The 15,617-nt window shown below is 42.5% G+C and overlaps 1 protein-coding gene across 2 annotated transcripts in view; it reads left to right on the plus strand.

The window, feature by feature from the left end:
- IFT80 (intraflagellar transport 80) overlaps positions 1 to 15,617 on the plus strand; it is a 153,825-nt gene that overhangs the window by 682 nt on the left and 137,526 nt on the right. For both annotated transcript variants that reach the window (XM_074963667.1, XM_074963668.1), the window contains exons 2-3: positions 8,238 to 8,355; positions 9,277 to 9,500. In XM_074963667.1, the coding sequence (XP_074819768.1) occupies positions 8,321 to 8,355; positions 9,277 to 9,500 (259 nt within the window). In that variant the 5' untranslated portion in view covers positions 8,238 to 8,320. The remainder of the gene's footprint in view (positions 1 to 8,237; positions 8,356 to 9,276; positions 9,501 to 15,617) is intronic.

Here is a 15,617-nt window from a genome sequence, read left to right on the forward strand (position 1 = left end):
TGGTTTTGTTGGTCCCTCTAACCCGCCTGGTGAGAGCATGATGAAAAGTGTTTACTACTGTAACCTCTTCCCAGGATGGGTCCCCACAGTAACTTACCCGAAGGAAAATTGTGGCATGTGGCTGGAGGGAGGGGCATGAATGGAAGATGCTATGAATGGCGGGGTGCGGGAGTGTGAGTGGGTGAGCAGAAGTGGGTGGTGGGATTTAGAGAAGCATAGGAGTTAAGTGAAGTTTTTGGAGAATGTCACAAGGCTCTGGGGGTAGAGGGACTAGGAGTTGTGCAGGAGGTGGGGATGCAGTGGGGAGAGCCCAGTTCTGTGCTGTAGCATTGGTGCATCTGTCCCCACAGCACTGCTTTGGCATATCAGGGAGCTAAAACAGCAGCATTATGCAGAGGGACTGGTCTCTCACCCTAGAGATCCTTCAGTCACATCTCTGTTTCTTTGCCATAAACCCTCCAATGTTCCCATTCAGCCACCTGTAACCCACTCGTTTTCCTGCTCATTCTCCTGTATGTCTCTCACAGTCATTCTTGCTCATGCTTAATTCCCCGGTGCACTCTGCAGCTGCTTCATAGTGGTAGGAGAGGAGATGGGGTACTTAGCAAGGATGGGGCGGGGGACATAAGAAGATGAGTGGGGTTGGGGGAGCAGAGAATTCTGGGGACTCAGTGTAAGATAAATGGAATGTGTTGAAGAGTGGGACTAAAGGGGTATGTGAGGGGGGTGCAGGTGAGTTACTATAGGTACAGGACTCTGCCTGGGGCATGATAGAGGAGTGAATCTGTGCAGGGGGTAGGGCTATGGGGAGGAAGCATGTGAAACACAGATCTGTAGTAGGGCCTTAGGGTGGATAAAATATCAGTGTTGGTAGCTATCTCTGTGAATAACTCTCAGTATTAATACATACATCTTTCTGAAAACCAAAACAAATATATTGTTAGTTTAGAGTTCAGTTTGCTCCAATGCAAATCCCACAAATACCAAGAAAAGTACTAGTTAAGGCAATTTTCATTCATATTTATTAATGCTGTCATGTGATTCAAACGCAGTCACAGACTTATCACTTCCCCCAACAAAAACTCCCTTGCTTGATTATTTAGAGAGAGAATGAAATATAGCAGTGTTAAAAAATTCAAAGGCTTTGATAAATCCATTGTGAATCTATGGAGACTTTGGTTAGAGGGCTGTCACATATTTAAACTTAATATACAAGGCTGCACAAAGCTGGCACAATTTAAGGACCCAATTCTGAGAAACACCTTGTGCTGAGTTCTCTCCCCTCCAAGTACCTATGGAATTAGTTCCTAAACTAGTGAGATTTTGCAATACCAGGACACACTCAACAGAATCCTTCTTCACAAAGGGGAGAGGCAGTAAAACTATCCAAGTAATAGCTGGAGGCCTTAAATCACACTCACATTCCAAATTTTGACCCCAGGTAGATTAAAAGATTAATCTCTATAGACCTAAATACATAAAGTGTTATTTGGACATGAAAAAGCCTAAAGTTGGAGATTTAGATTTTATGATTATAAAGATTACCACCTGAATGAGCAATAATGTGAACTAATGAAGTGCTGTCTTCCTGGTTCTGCAAATGGGTGACCTAAAACAACAGTTCACAGATATGAACAACCCCCTTCAGCTAAGCGGTGAGACACCTAATGCTGTCAGGCACTATTGTTAACTATTTCCATGCTGATCTCTTTAGCAAACACGTTTAGCTAGTGTTGCTGGTGAGGAAAGAAGAGTTCAAGCCCACCTCTTCCCTCCATTAAAATCCTCTTCATGCTTGCCTACAGTGTTGGAGGAAAGAGAAGATGCATCCCCCTTCTCTGCACAAAAAGCCTCAAGTCTTTAAGATATTCTTTATTCATTGTACTTAACATTTACTTGTGTGTGGGCTAAATTCCAAGTTGTAGTGACTAACAGTGGCATCTGAATGCTGTTCACTGTCCTCTGTGAAAGGATTTGGTGATCTCAGTCTAGTTCCTAATGAATACGTGTGCATAGTACTGTTTGCAGTCGTGGGTATTATGATAATTGACCTCTCTTTTTAAAAAAAAAAAAAAAAATCTTTTATTGGACCAACTTCTGTTGGTGAGAGAGAAACTTTGGAGTTTGGGAAACTGAGGCAATGTCTATATATTACCGCTTATGTCCATATAACCTGTATCGCTCAGGGATGTGAATAAGGCACCTTCCTGAGTGAAATAAGTTACACCAACAAAAGCGCTGCAGTTAGTACTGCAATTTGGCTTTGGCAGAGGCACAACTATAAAACTGTAGTCACATGAAAAGAAGATTAATACTGTAAATTAGGAGTAAATATAGTTCTTATTAAACACCCTAGTTATTTAAATTATGTCCAAAAAAACTGCATTAAAAGAACATGAAAGCTGCAAAGCCATTCACTCAAAAGTTAGGAAATGTAAGATTATCTGGGCAACATTAATTCTAAATTTGCCTCTCCTCCCCTTGAGTGTATGCATTATGATATAGTCTTTAATTACATGATTACATACTACTTTTTCCACAGGACTCCTATCTCTTTCATAGCATAGGATAGATGGTGCCAAGGAAATGAATCAGGGTCGTGTAGTGGATGAGAGATTTGTCTGTAGGACTTCTGCCTCATTTGTTGCAGTAGGTGGAAGGTGTATAGTGAATGAGGCAGGAGATTAACCATGAGATCATCCTTTCTTCTCCTATAAAGTGTTGAATGCCAGCTTGGAGAACTGGATTCTATCCATGCCTCTGCCACAGAGTTCCTGTGTGATGCTGGCCTTATTCACTTAAACTAAACTTTTCACAGCTACTGTTTGTGTGTTCCTCTTTTTTGAGGCACTCAAAATGAGAGCTGAGGCCAGATTTACAGAAGTGTTGAGCACTTCACAACTACAACTGAGATTGATTGGAGCTGTGCTTTAAACATATAAAGTACTATAATAATGCTAGGGAACCTGAAAAATCAGGTTATAGGTGTCTCTAGTTGGGTACCTAAAGTTAATGGACAGTTTTGGCCTTAATCTGTCTGTGCCTCAGTTCTGCAGCTGTAAAATGGGGATAATATCACCACATTTCACAGGGACGTTGTGAAAATAAATTCATTAATGTCTGTGAAGCACGTGGATACTAGGTGAGAGCACCACAGAAACAATTACCCATGAGAAAATTAATTTGTGTTCAATGTAGGGTTTGCGTCATATATGTTAACTAAATCTGATGCCACACATTGAATGAAGAGAATAAAAAGAAATGTATGAGGCAAGTATGTATTCATGTAGTTAGACTATTTCATAGGCACATGGGCTAAATTAAGGTTACACGGGCAGCGTTAATTCTGGCATTTCCTAACTTTTGAATATTTGACTTTGCAATCTTGTTTTTGTTGCAGTTTTTTGTAATTTCAGTTCATTTTATAAAAAAGGTTAATACAGTAGTTCTACAACTTGGAACCAAATTGACCCCCAACTTGGGTATATTTAGATCCACAACACCAACTTCTTTCATTTGAGCTCACTGAGTAACTGGTAGCAGTAGCAGGCTATCATCCTCTGTGGAACAGTCTCTAGATGGTCATGAGACACTTTGCCAGTGGGTTTCACAGCCTGCTTATGGCAGAGGAAGGTAGAGATTCTGGATTCTATTGCTGGTTCTGAAGAGTAGTATTCTGTAATGGTTATAGATCCTTATTCCTTCAGCTCATGTCCCTGGTCCCCTCCATTCCCATCTTCCTCCTCTGTTCCTACCCATCATTGTCGTGCTTCAGCTCCTGTTCCTTCTCCCTCTGCTCCTATCCACCCTCTTGCATCAGTTCCTGTCCACCTCTGCTTCCTTTCCCCATCTTCTGGGTCCTGCAACCCCTTGTTCTGTCTCTCCACCCCTCTCCTATTCCTCACCCGTCTGCATTTCAGCCAGGCTGATTCTTCCGATTTCTCTCCAGTGTCTGGGCACCTGCTGTGTGAGCACTGAGAGTTGATGATCTCCCTGCTATCAGTACTGGTGCATGTTACCACTGCTGCCTTGGCATCCAGGAAGAGCAATTGCAGGGAAACCCTTGTTCAGTCTCTGCAGCCCTGGGATGGAGCATGTTCAGTTGCTCTCTGGGAATGGTATGTGCTCAGCAAATGGACTCTTCAGAGAGTTTAGGTGCCAGACTCTAACAAGTATCTACTGAGCTTGTGCAACCTGTTTTTTCTGAGGTTCATAACTTGACCACAGTTGGGTAAATTTTCTGGGGGATGGCAAAAGCCACATCCCTGACACCAGGGAAATACCCCATGCACCCAAATGTCAAGCCCTTGCCCGAAAGCATGGAGGTAGTAGAGCTTCTGGACAAAAAGTTTGTAGGTTTTCTTTTTTTTTTTTTTTTTTAAACATGGACAAAATAATGTATTTAACTCCTAGTTTCGTTCTTGGAAATGGCTGAATGGTTCTAGCTGAAACTTTATTTAAAAAAAAAAGTGTGAGGCAGAAACCTAGGATGGAAAATTTCAGCCCAAATGGTTAAAGTTTGATGAAGTTATAAGCAAGTGAAAACAAGATCTTACAGTGGGAAGCTTTCAGGATGCATTACCAGCTTCACCTATAATTATCCTTACCCTGTAGTGGCAAGGCATGAATATCTTTATACTCTGATTGGTTTCTCTCTCTGATTTTTATTGTGATACTACATTTAGGGATGATGTTTTCCAAGATGGTCTGTGATTTCAAACCGTTCATAAAGGGTACCCTGTCCTAATGTCAGTATACTCTACAGGAGTGCACACTTTCAACATATACTCTTACAGTTAAGCAGTTCTAGCATCACTTGTTCTTGAAATTGTTTAGCGCAGGGGTTCTCAGGACAAATTTTTTGGTGGCCTCAGAGTGTGGCCACCAACTCTTGCTGGTGGCCGCTCTCACACTTTTTCCTAAAACACTTAATTAGCTTTAGGAAAAACAAATAAATATGCATATATACATGTCCAAATCATTGTAATTTATTTATTGCTGCTAGTAAGTCTGTTGTAAAAAGTGATATTAACAAACAAGTATCACTTTCCACATCGGACTTGCTCAGGCCTGTCAAGTCTGGGGACAAATTAAGCCCTAGGTGGGGGGTCGGGAGTGGCATAGGGGACTGGAGCCTGGGCTCTGCTGCTGCACAGCCAGGGCCCAGTGGCTGGAGCCTGAAGCCCCCGGCCAGAGCCTGCTGCTCTGCCACCCCAGGGCTGAAGCCCAAAGCTGGAGCCCCAGTGTCCCTGGGAATGTGGGGAATTCACTGACTGCCTTCTCCTCCAGCATTGTACCCCAGGTGTCTCCATAGGGGGGCAAGGCCTAATCCCTGCTGGCGGCCCCGGCAATCAACACCAGGGCAGTGCATCTCAGAGGAACAGGGAGTTGGAGGGGCTGCTATATTGCGCCCCTCTCCCCCATCACAGCCCAGGAGGCTGTGGCTGCAAGAAAAGCCCTGGTGGCCACATTTGAGAAACACTGGTGTCCACATTAATTATCCCAGTTTGCTCATTGCAGATGCACACAGCACTTTCTCCTACCAATGTTGTCCCTGCACATTGTGGTATCCATTACATAATTCTGAACACAGCTGTCTTGAGTAGGTGCATAGCATGAAAGAAAGTCTATACTTGGCAGGGGTGGATCAAAATTAATGATTTTTTTTTTGATAAAATGCTTTTTGAGGAAAAAACCTATCTAAAGATAGTTTTAATTAAGATACATTATAGCTCAAAGAGATCTCATCATGGAATAGGGATTATAAATTCTAATTCTATAGTATGAGACAATATATTCATGGAATGTTTAAGAAAAGTTTTGTAAATGAGTTCCAATAGTTCATGGATTAGGGACCCAATCTTATGAGATTCCAGAGGCTTCTGTATAGATTAGGTAGAATAATCTATCTACCCAATGGGACTCAGTGCACAGTCTAGAACAGGGGTTCTCAAACTTTGGGTCAACACCACAGGTTATTACTGCAAGGTTATTACATGGGGGAGGGGTCGCGAGCTGTCAGCCTCCACCCCAAATCCTGTTTTGCCTCCAGCATTTATAATGGTGTTAAATATATAAAAAAGTGTTTTTAATTTATAAGTGGGATCGCACTCAGAGGCTTGCTATGTGAAAGGGGTCACCAGTACAAAAGTTCAAGAATCACTGGTCTAGAAGATACCATCAGAGATGCTTAGTTTTGCAGGTCTCAAACTGCGGATTTGTGTCTCCAGAGATAACATGTTTCTTAACAGCAAAAATGTTTTTAAATAAATCATATATAGAGGTGAGAAATAACAGACTTCGACCCTATTGTCTCTCTGCAAATTTGTGTACACAGAGTCAATCCCTTACTTCTCTCTAAAAGTGCAAAGTTTCAGAAAGTTCAATGAATAGAAGATTGTTGGGGGCGGAATAGATCTGGACAAGGAGAAGAAGTCTGGAGACAAATGTGAGAAGGGAGGGACAGGCAGTAGAAACAAAAGTGAAACTGTTTGAGCAGTATTTTCCAGAAGTCTTGAGGTCTTTCTGAGTGTAGCCTTCATTGATTTGAGATCTACAATACCATTCTCTCACTAGAAGGGAAAACCTATAATGGCAGCAGGCCGTAAAAGAGACCCACTTTTGGAATAAGAACCATTCAAGAAATATGTTTGCTGATGATGCTTTAAAGAAAGTCACACCAGTGAACTGGTGGAAGTCATTTAAGCATTTGGATTCAGAGACTGTTGAAGTGATAATCTCACTTTTAACAGCAGTAGCTTCTTCTGCTGGTGTAGAAAGAATATTTTCTTCTTTTAGACTAATTCATTCCAAACTGAGAAGTCATTGGGGACCTGAAAAAGCAGGAAAGCTTGTTTTTCTTTTCCAGATTATGAACAAACAGGAAAATGAAGGTGAAGACGACTGAGTTAACTGCAGAAGCCAATATTTTAAGTTTCTCATGTTGACCTGGTTGACATAGTCGATTTAATTTTTGTTTTTAAATATTTCATTAACTACTTTAGTTAAAAATAATTTTAACAAAAACAAAGATTTTAAAAAACTTGAATGTTTAACTAAATTCAAAAATTCATATGCTTGTTTTGTTAAAATATTATGTTTGCTGTTGAAGAAAAAAATCCAGAATACATAACGTTGTTGTTTTTAGTTAAATAAAACAATGTAAATGTCTGTCTGGTGATGTTCTCCTCCAAAAACAGCATGGCAAGAAAATCCTCCAAATATTAATGATTAACCTGTTGAATTGGAGATAGTTCACCTCCCTATGACTTTATAAATATCTGCTTCAGTTACCTTTGCTAAATTACATAACCAAACAATCATTCATTTTCTGATATAGCTGTAAAACTAATCTGAAAAGTTTTCAAAATAATCACTTAAAAATGTATAGTGTGTACCTTCTAAAAATGAAACCTACATCTATCTCTGAGTTGTGAAGAATATGTATTAAGGTTATAACAACCAACAAGAATGCACTTTTATGTAGAAATCCATGATTAAATCAAGTCTTCCTGACTAGTGATTTAAATCAATTTGATTTAAATCAAATCTACCCTGATACTTGGTAGCCTATTACATGTTACACATATGCAATATGTGTATATTTTGGACCAGATCATTAGTATAAATTAACATAGCCCATTTGAAGTCAGTAGAGCTATGGTAATTTAAACCAACTGAGGCTCTGATCCAAAATATGAAATCTATAATACTAAGAGAGAGAGAGACTTTTTAAACCCCTTTTCTTCAACAGTTTATTCTAGTGATTAATTTTTAGTTATTCTGTCCTGCCCATGGAGAGAGGCATATGTTGTTGTATGCAGATACCACGGCTAATCGTCATCTTATGTTCAGCGTGCCTCAGGTGGCATGTGATCAGGATTCATCACCAAATTTGGTCTGCTGGTTGTATCATTAGCTTCCCCGGTGTGGGCCTGGGTACTGATGGGGAATGTGATGTGAATGTTGATCCTTGCCCCCCAGAAGTCAAAAACTGTCAGCAAATCTGCTGCCTGTAAATGCCAGCCATGTACTTCTTTGACTTCCTATTCTTCTTTGGTCAACAATATCACATACATTGCGCATCTATGCTTAATTGAAGACTTTGTATGAATTGTATTGCTGGCCTTCTTTAGAGAACATGTGCAACATGAATTGCTTTAAAACATTTTATTTTGGGTATTGGTATTTTCCTTTTTAATGGTGATTACTCATGACATTTTAAAAAATCTTTACAGTTGTAACCTATCGAGTGAAGAAATCATCTTTTATACTTTTTAATGTTTCATCTGGACTAGCAAAACCAAGAAACTTAGAAAGAATGAGGCTGAAGACTTCACACTTAAAGGAACCAAAACATATCCTTTGTCTCAAAACAAAGTGTATTAACTTTACACAGCACTCTTGGTAAAATAGTATTATGTTTATCATGTTCTAGTAAAATATGAGATGTGATTGATTGTAAAGACAGTACAAAGTTATTTTACAGATTCTGGAGACTTAATTTTTTTTAAAGATTTTTACTGTTTTCTGCAAAATGTAAAGGCCCAATACTGCAAGGTGTTGAGCACCTCAAGCAGGGTACTCAGTACCCTCCATTCTCAGTAACTTGTGTTGGAATCTAGGGTGTTCAGCACCTTGCAGAAGGTGTCAAGATTTTGCAGGAAAGCTTTTTGTTTGTTTTTTTTCCCTTTCTTCTCTTAGAGGTTTTACTCTTGCAAAGAGATTTTCTCATGCAGTTAACAATTGCACTCCTTTATCAATTTGTCTGCAATAAGACTAACAAACGATAGCACCAACAAAGGGGTACGCTTACCTAATACCATCCTGTTACTCTTAAATGAGTGATTTCCATCCCTTGTGTGATACTGCTATAATGAAAACCAAAATCTGACCAAATGTGTTTTAACTTATGTATTTTGACACCAAGGCCCTCCTGTATATGGAGCCTAAGCTTTTATCTGTGTATAACAGATGTGCTGTTTAATTAGACATGATACTTTTAAAGTCACATACTCTGTCAAATTCCTTTTTTGCTCTTTATTTTCTTCCAGCTTTCTGCTGCCTCTTTACATTGCATTACTTTTCTTTGTGTCAAGATCTTACACAAAAATAACTTCTGTATATAGATCTGTTTTTAAATAGTCAAAATTAAATATTTTTATTTATTATTATATTTACTTATTATCACTTTATTTTTTTGCAATACTTAGAGAAGAGGTTTATTCTAAGATTACTTTCAGTAACCAAAATTCAAGACTTCCTTAATTCAATTACACATAAAGAATTGGTTAGCTGTGTGGGTTGGACTACAGCTGATGAGCTGTATTCATGTAGTGATGATCACCACATCATGAAATGGAACTTGTTAACTAGTGAAACAACTCAAGTAGTGAAGCTTCCTGATGATATCTACCCCATAGATCTTCATTGGTTTCCCAAAAATATAGGTGGAAAGAAGCAATCCCAAGCTGAGAGTTTTGTACTTACAAGCTCTGATGGTAAGTGTTCTTTAAAATATGTAGATCTTATAAATTGCTAGTAAAAAAAATGCTTATGCCACTCTTAAATTCCAAATTATTTAATATCATAATGTGTAATAAAAGCAAATTAAAATATAGCAAAATTGTACTGGTTTTAAAACTAATTATTTTTACAAAATTGCTTCTGAGAATACGTTATGCCTAATGTGATAGAAAAATACTAGTTACATCCCTTTTGATATCGGGTCAAATTCTGTCATCCTTAATTGAGTAAAATGTTCTTATTTTGTAGTTCATAAATTGATCTGAATGTGTGCTTAGCTGTATGGATGTCAAGAATTATAAAAATTATCATTTGTAACAAAATATATCAATTTTTATTTTTTATTTTTTGGAAGGGTGTATTAAACTTTATTCTTCAGGGTTTAAACCAATCTCTAACTGTTAGAGACCAGGATAAGACTAATGCTTTTTCTAAGAATCTGGTTCTGGTCACTGTCAGGGCCAGGATACTGGACTGGATGGACCTTGGCTCTGATCCAATATGGCAACTCCTACGTGTGGATTTTTTTCCTTTTACCCTTAAAGAGATTTGACCCCAATTCTGAAATACACTGGCCAATCCTTGTACCTGTATGAAGCTCCACCACTTAATTCAGTGGGGCTCTGCACAGCTGCAGGTGCCTGGCCACATACACTTCAGGATCATGGCATTAAGTTTACTCCTGAGGAAATTCTGCGCCACTGTGCATGCAGAATTTGTGGAGAAATTATGGGTTTTGCGCAGAATTTCCTTTTCCTCCACAGAAATGGGCTGCAGAGCTGCTGGCCACCACTAGGGGCTGCTGGTCCTGACAGAGCACAGCTCACAGGTAGAAGATACAGCCAGCGGGAGGGAGCTGGAGGGTTCCCGGCAGCTGCAATTCTCAGCATGCCCTGAAGGAAGGAGGTGGCATGCAGGAATCTCCACACAAGCCCAAGACCCAGATTCAGGCTGTTTCTTCCTCTGGATCCCTGGGCTCATGTGTGTGGTGTGTGGGGCTTGGGGGCAGTCTAGCAGCTGGGGTCTGGGGGGGAGGGGATGCAAGTGTCTGGGCGGAGGTCCTGTAGGATATGTGGGCTAGGGGGAACCCTACGGCTGGTCTCTGAGGGGTAGGGGGTGCAAGTGTCTGGGCTGCAGGGTGCCCTGCAGCTGGACTCTGGGAGAAGGGGGTATGGGTGTTTGGTACTGCTGCTGGAGTCTTGGGGGAGGGGGCAGAGAAACAGGAACTGGGTTGTAGGGGTTTCCTTAACTTTCTGCTACTGGAGGAATTTTTTTGTTTGTATTGTTACAGACATACACCTCTACCCCAATATAAAGCGGGCCTCAGGAGCCAAAAAATCTAACTGCGTTATATCGAACTTGCGTTGGCCTCGAGCATTTCCGTTATTAATAGTCACTTCCCAACCCCTGACTGACCCCTCAGAACCTCCGACCCATCCAACCCCCCCAGCTCCTTGTCCCCTGACTACACCCTCCAGAGACCTCCCGCCCCAAAACCCCTCCCAAGACCCCACCCCTATCTAAGCCCCCCTGCTCCTTGTCCCCTGACCACCCCCTCCAGAAACCCCCCCATCCCTAATCACCCCCTACCCAACTCCCCTGCTCCCTGTCCCCTGACTGCCCCAACCCCTATCCACACCCCAGCCCTCTGACAGGCCCCCCCGAGACTCCAACGCCCTATCCAACTTCCCCGTCCCCGACCGTCCCGCCCCCAGAACCTCCGAACCATCCAACTGCCCCCTCCCGCCACCCCCCCGAGACCCTCTGCTCCTTATCCAACCCCTCGGCCCCGGCCCGGCACCCTTAACACACTGCTCAGAGCAGTGTGTCGGAGCCTGACATGCTGATCCGCCGGAGCGCACAGCCCTGCCCCCCAGAGTGCTGCTTTACCACACTATATCCAAATTTGTGTTATATCCGGTCACGTTATATCGGGGTAGAGGTGTCGTTGCTAATAGGTATTTGAAATAAATATCCAAAATAATTGAAACTGGCATGATTATATAGTGTTATTTTGACAAATAAAAGTGCTGAATTTTGCAGAATTTTAAAATGTGCACCAAATTTTTAATTTTTTGGTGCAGAGTAATTAAGGGGGAAATATTTTTTTTCTTATATTCTTACTAGAAATCTTCCCCCCCCCCCCCCATTTTCCCTCACTGTATTCCGTTGAGCTATCAAAGGAAAAGTTTTGATGCAGAAATATAATTCTTTAACTTTCCTCAGTAATGAAAATCCACTGTGAAATAACCCATCCAGGAAAGACTGTGCTAGCTCTCTGTTGCTGCTCATACCTGTTACTCAATGTGCTGGCTGAAGCAGCAATCAAGTGAAATTGAATGAATCCAAAGGACAGTGCACTGTGATTGCAAACTACTCAAAGTGCTTTCCTCTTCCAACCAGTATAACCTCCATCATACTCAGGTTCAGCTGTTCTTCATCCACAAGTTGATCTCATCCAAAACTGGGCCAGCTTGGTGTTAGTTACAGAAAGTATAGGTAGTCTTGTGTGTCATCTGTGTATTGTTGGCACTTAAGTCCATCCATTTTTACTATTTCTCCTAGTGGTGACATATAGATATGGAACAGGACCAGAGAAATAAACCAGTCTTTGTGTGGGACTCCAGAAGTGAGGAGCCTGGTGGCAGAGGTGCAGTTTCTCATCATTGCCTTTTGGGAATGTCCCTTCAGGAAAGATTCATACAATTTTTTAGTATGTTTCTCTCTGGACCCCTGCCTGCTCTCTCAAGCAGGACAGCAGTATCTTCTGGTCAACAGTATCAAATGCTTCACAGAAGTTCCAGGAGGATGAGAAAGGAGGTCTGTTCACCATCTATTATCAGCAGGAAATCCCCCATCCATCCCGCTAATGCTATTTCTGTCTGTTATTCTAGCCTGAATCCACAGTGTGTCACTGGTGTAGGATCCAAGCTAGATGAGCTTGTCACCCTTTGGCTAGTTTCTCTGTGAGCTTGCTCAGGAGCAGAAGTTTTGATACTAGGCAGTTGCTAGCTTGATCTGACATCAGGGTCAGTTTCTTCAGTGGTGGTTGGACTTACTGTGTGTTTGAAGGAGGAAGGGAAAATTGTTTTCTTGAATGAGGCAGTGGCTGCTTCAGTCAGAAGTGGAGTCAATTAGTCATAACCCCTTTGTTGTTATATTGGATTCACAGGTCTTAGGTCAAGACCCATTGAAAAGTGAATGGACTGAAGTTAGGGGAAAGAGAGCAGTCTGTTTGGTTGGTTGATGAGGATTGGAGTTATGTAACTTTACAAGCCTTCTCAAATGCACATAATCTTTTCAACCAAGTAGGATGATAGTTCTTTACAGCATGTGGTGCCAGGCTCTACTGTGGACTGTAGGCAGTCATGATTAATGAAGTGTTTTACTATCTGTGTAAGAGTGCACCCCCCATGGCTGGGCATGGCAGCACCTCCTACCAACAGTTGATCTGGCCCTGCTGTAGTCTCTTCTTGTGACTTGGCCCTCCAGCTGTGTCTCACTTTCTGGAGTATCAATAATCCCACACTGACAGTCCCATTTGACACTGGTCATCCGTATGAAGTCTGGAGCTCTTCCCAGACTGCTCTTCTGTTCTACTTCCTTATCAGATTACTGGCTCTAAAGCTTCTCCCTGGAGTCTTTTAACCAAACTCAAAAGTGGGGGTGGGGGGAAAATACTAAAAGCAACTTCTTCTCCTTCCCTGGGCTTGAACTGTTAATCCATCGAGGATCCTCCCCCAGCTCTCTGTTCTGCAGAATGCTCCTTCCTGGACTCTTGATGTTAGTCTGGATCCTCATCTCCAGTCTACCCCGAAGCCCATCTGCCTGTGGGTTGACCTTTCAGGCTCACTTTAGGAATCTGCAACTTTGCTATCCTGTCCCATCAGATCGAGGGTGTAAACACCCTCATGAAACTCCTCTGCTCTCTACTACTCAGAGAGGGACTAGAGTTGTGACACACACATGCACACTCGTAGCTGCTTTCTACTGTGAGCTTTCACTCTCTTTTTTTTTTTATAAACAACTCCTCCCCCATCTAGGACTCATCTTCAGTTCGGTCTGGCCCATGCTCCATGTGCAGCCAGGTGTGTTAATTGGCCTCTCAGGCCCATTTTAACCATTCCACCACCTGTGTGGGGTAAACACCCTATCACACTACCCTGCATAGCTTCTGTAGAAGTTGTGAGGCAACTTCTCTCTGTATAAACTTGGAGAAATTCTTTGTGTTTCAGCCATTTATTTTTTGCTATTTGGCAGTTGAGTTTCCATGCCTCTCTCTGCATCTGGTGCAGCGGTCAGAAAATCAAGGGGTTATTTGTGGACAATAGGGAGCCTCTAGCCTCCACAATCAAATCTGCTGGCCATCTGAAGGCCAGTGTGTAGATTGTTGAGACTAGAGTATTTTTATGAAGATTCACTACATCATCAAATCCTTGACCTATGGATAGAATGCTCCTGTCCTTTAGCATATTTTGGAATTTGATGGGATCCATGAGTTACTTGCCCTCAATTCCTATATTGGGGAACATTAGGTTCTTTCTACTATGTGTTGTTCTGAATCTGTAGAGAACCATCACTGAGGAAGTGAACTGAATGTGTAGCCTTTGAAATTTGCCTTAGCATCATTTTTTACAGATGCTAGAGCCATTGAGCCCTTGTTGTATGATCTTGACACTGAGCTTGCTTGTATCATCTTTTTTTAGTAGTTTCAGATATTCTACATCAGGTCCCAACAAAGTCAGGATTCATATGATGATCCAGACCCTTTTGAGGTTATTGCATCCTCCTCCTTAAGCTTTACACTTCCAGTTTGAGGTACAGTGATGGATGGAAACTTTTGAAGCATCTGTAGTTTTTGGACTGGCTGAGGGTTTGAATAAGATCCAGATGCTTTAAACATCTTGGGGATGGGGGGAAGATACCATCCCCTCCCCCATGCCCACAGGCTTGTGTTAGATCAGAGTGTCTCAGAATTTGCTAGGAATGTGGCTTGAAGCCCTCCCATTTAGTTTAGAGAACAGCAAGAACTCTAGGGCAGAAGCAGTCATTCTTGTAGCTAAGATCATGTGTCTGCCCCAGTCCCTAAAAACATTTATTCTGCAGTGAAGGAAATATGGTTACATCCAAATTGCATCCTAGCTTCTTGCAAGAAGGTGGAGAAAAGTGTTCTGCACAAAGGGTCACTTTGTTTATTATCCCACCCTTCACATGATACTCTGGTGGTTGACAACATTGGGAAAAATAACCAGCTCTCTCCTGAGTGTTCCCTCTAATTTTTCCCATGCATATGCGGAATGAATTTTGTTATGTGCACCAATATGGAGGTGATAACAAAATTCAGGTGGCGGAGTGGGGCCAAGGGGTTCAGAGTGTGGGGGGGGCTTAGGGCTGGGGCAGAGGGTTGGGGTGCAGGGGAGTGAGGGCTCCGGCTGGGGATGCAGGCTCTGAGATGGGACTGGAAATGAGGGGCTCAGGGCTGGGGCAGAGGGTTGGGGTTGGGGGAGTTGAGGGCTGTGGAGTGGGGCCGGGGATGAGTGGTTTCGGGTGCAAGCTGCCCCGGGGATACAGCATGGAGAGAGGACTCTTCCCCACCTCTCTCTCCACAACAGCACCTGGGTTGATGGGGAGAGGCGCCTCTTCCCGCAGCTGTGGCAGATTTGGGGCCGGGAGAGGGGGACCTGAGTTTGGTGCTCCCACTCTTGCATCACTGTTGGGAGCATCACAAGTAGCTACTACAACCACTATCAGGCAGAGGGTGAGATTCTGCTCTGTGCAATGGGCCAGCACAAACCTGGGCATCACTTGAGCCCTACCCATGTCCTGGTGCTTCCAGATATGCAGCCCTTTTGGGGTCAGTGTCTTGTGTGCTGTGCTAGGTGGTGAGTGTTTGCAGGATCAGGCCCTTATTAGTGACAGCTCACAAAACGGCTGGAAAGTGTAACCCCAAGGCACTGTGGGGCCTGCGCTACTCCACTGACACTCTGTAACCTGGGGCTGGGCTGGGCCTGTCAGGTACGGCCCCTCTCAGGAGCAGCATGGAGCAGCACTGCTTCCCACCAATGCTGCTGGAGCCTCTGGGGAGCACAGCT

The sequence above is a fragment of the Natator depressus genome, chromosome 9 (genome assembly GCF_965152275.1).
Source record: "Natator depressus isolate rNatDep1 chromosome 9, rNatDep2.hap1, whole genome shotgun sequence".
Taxonomy (NCBI): Eukaryota; Metazoa; Chordata; order Testudines; family Cheloniidae; genus Natator; species Natator depressus.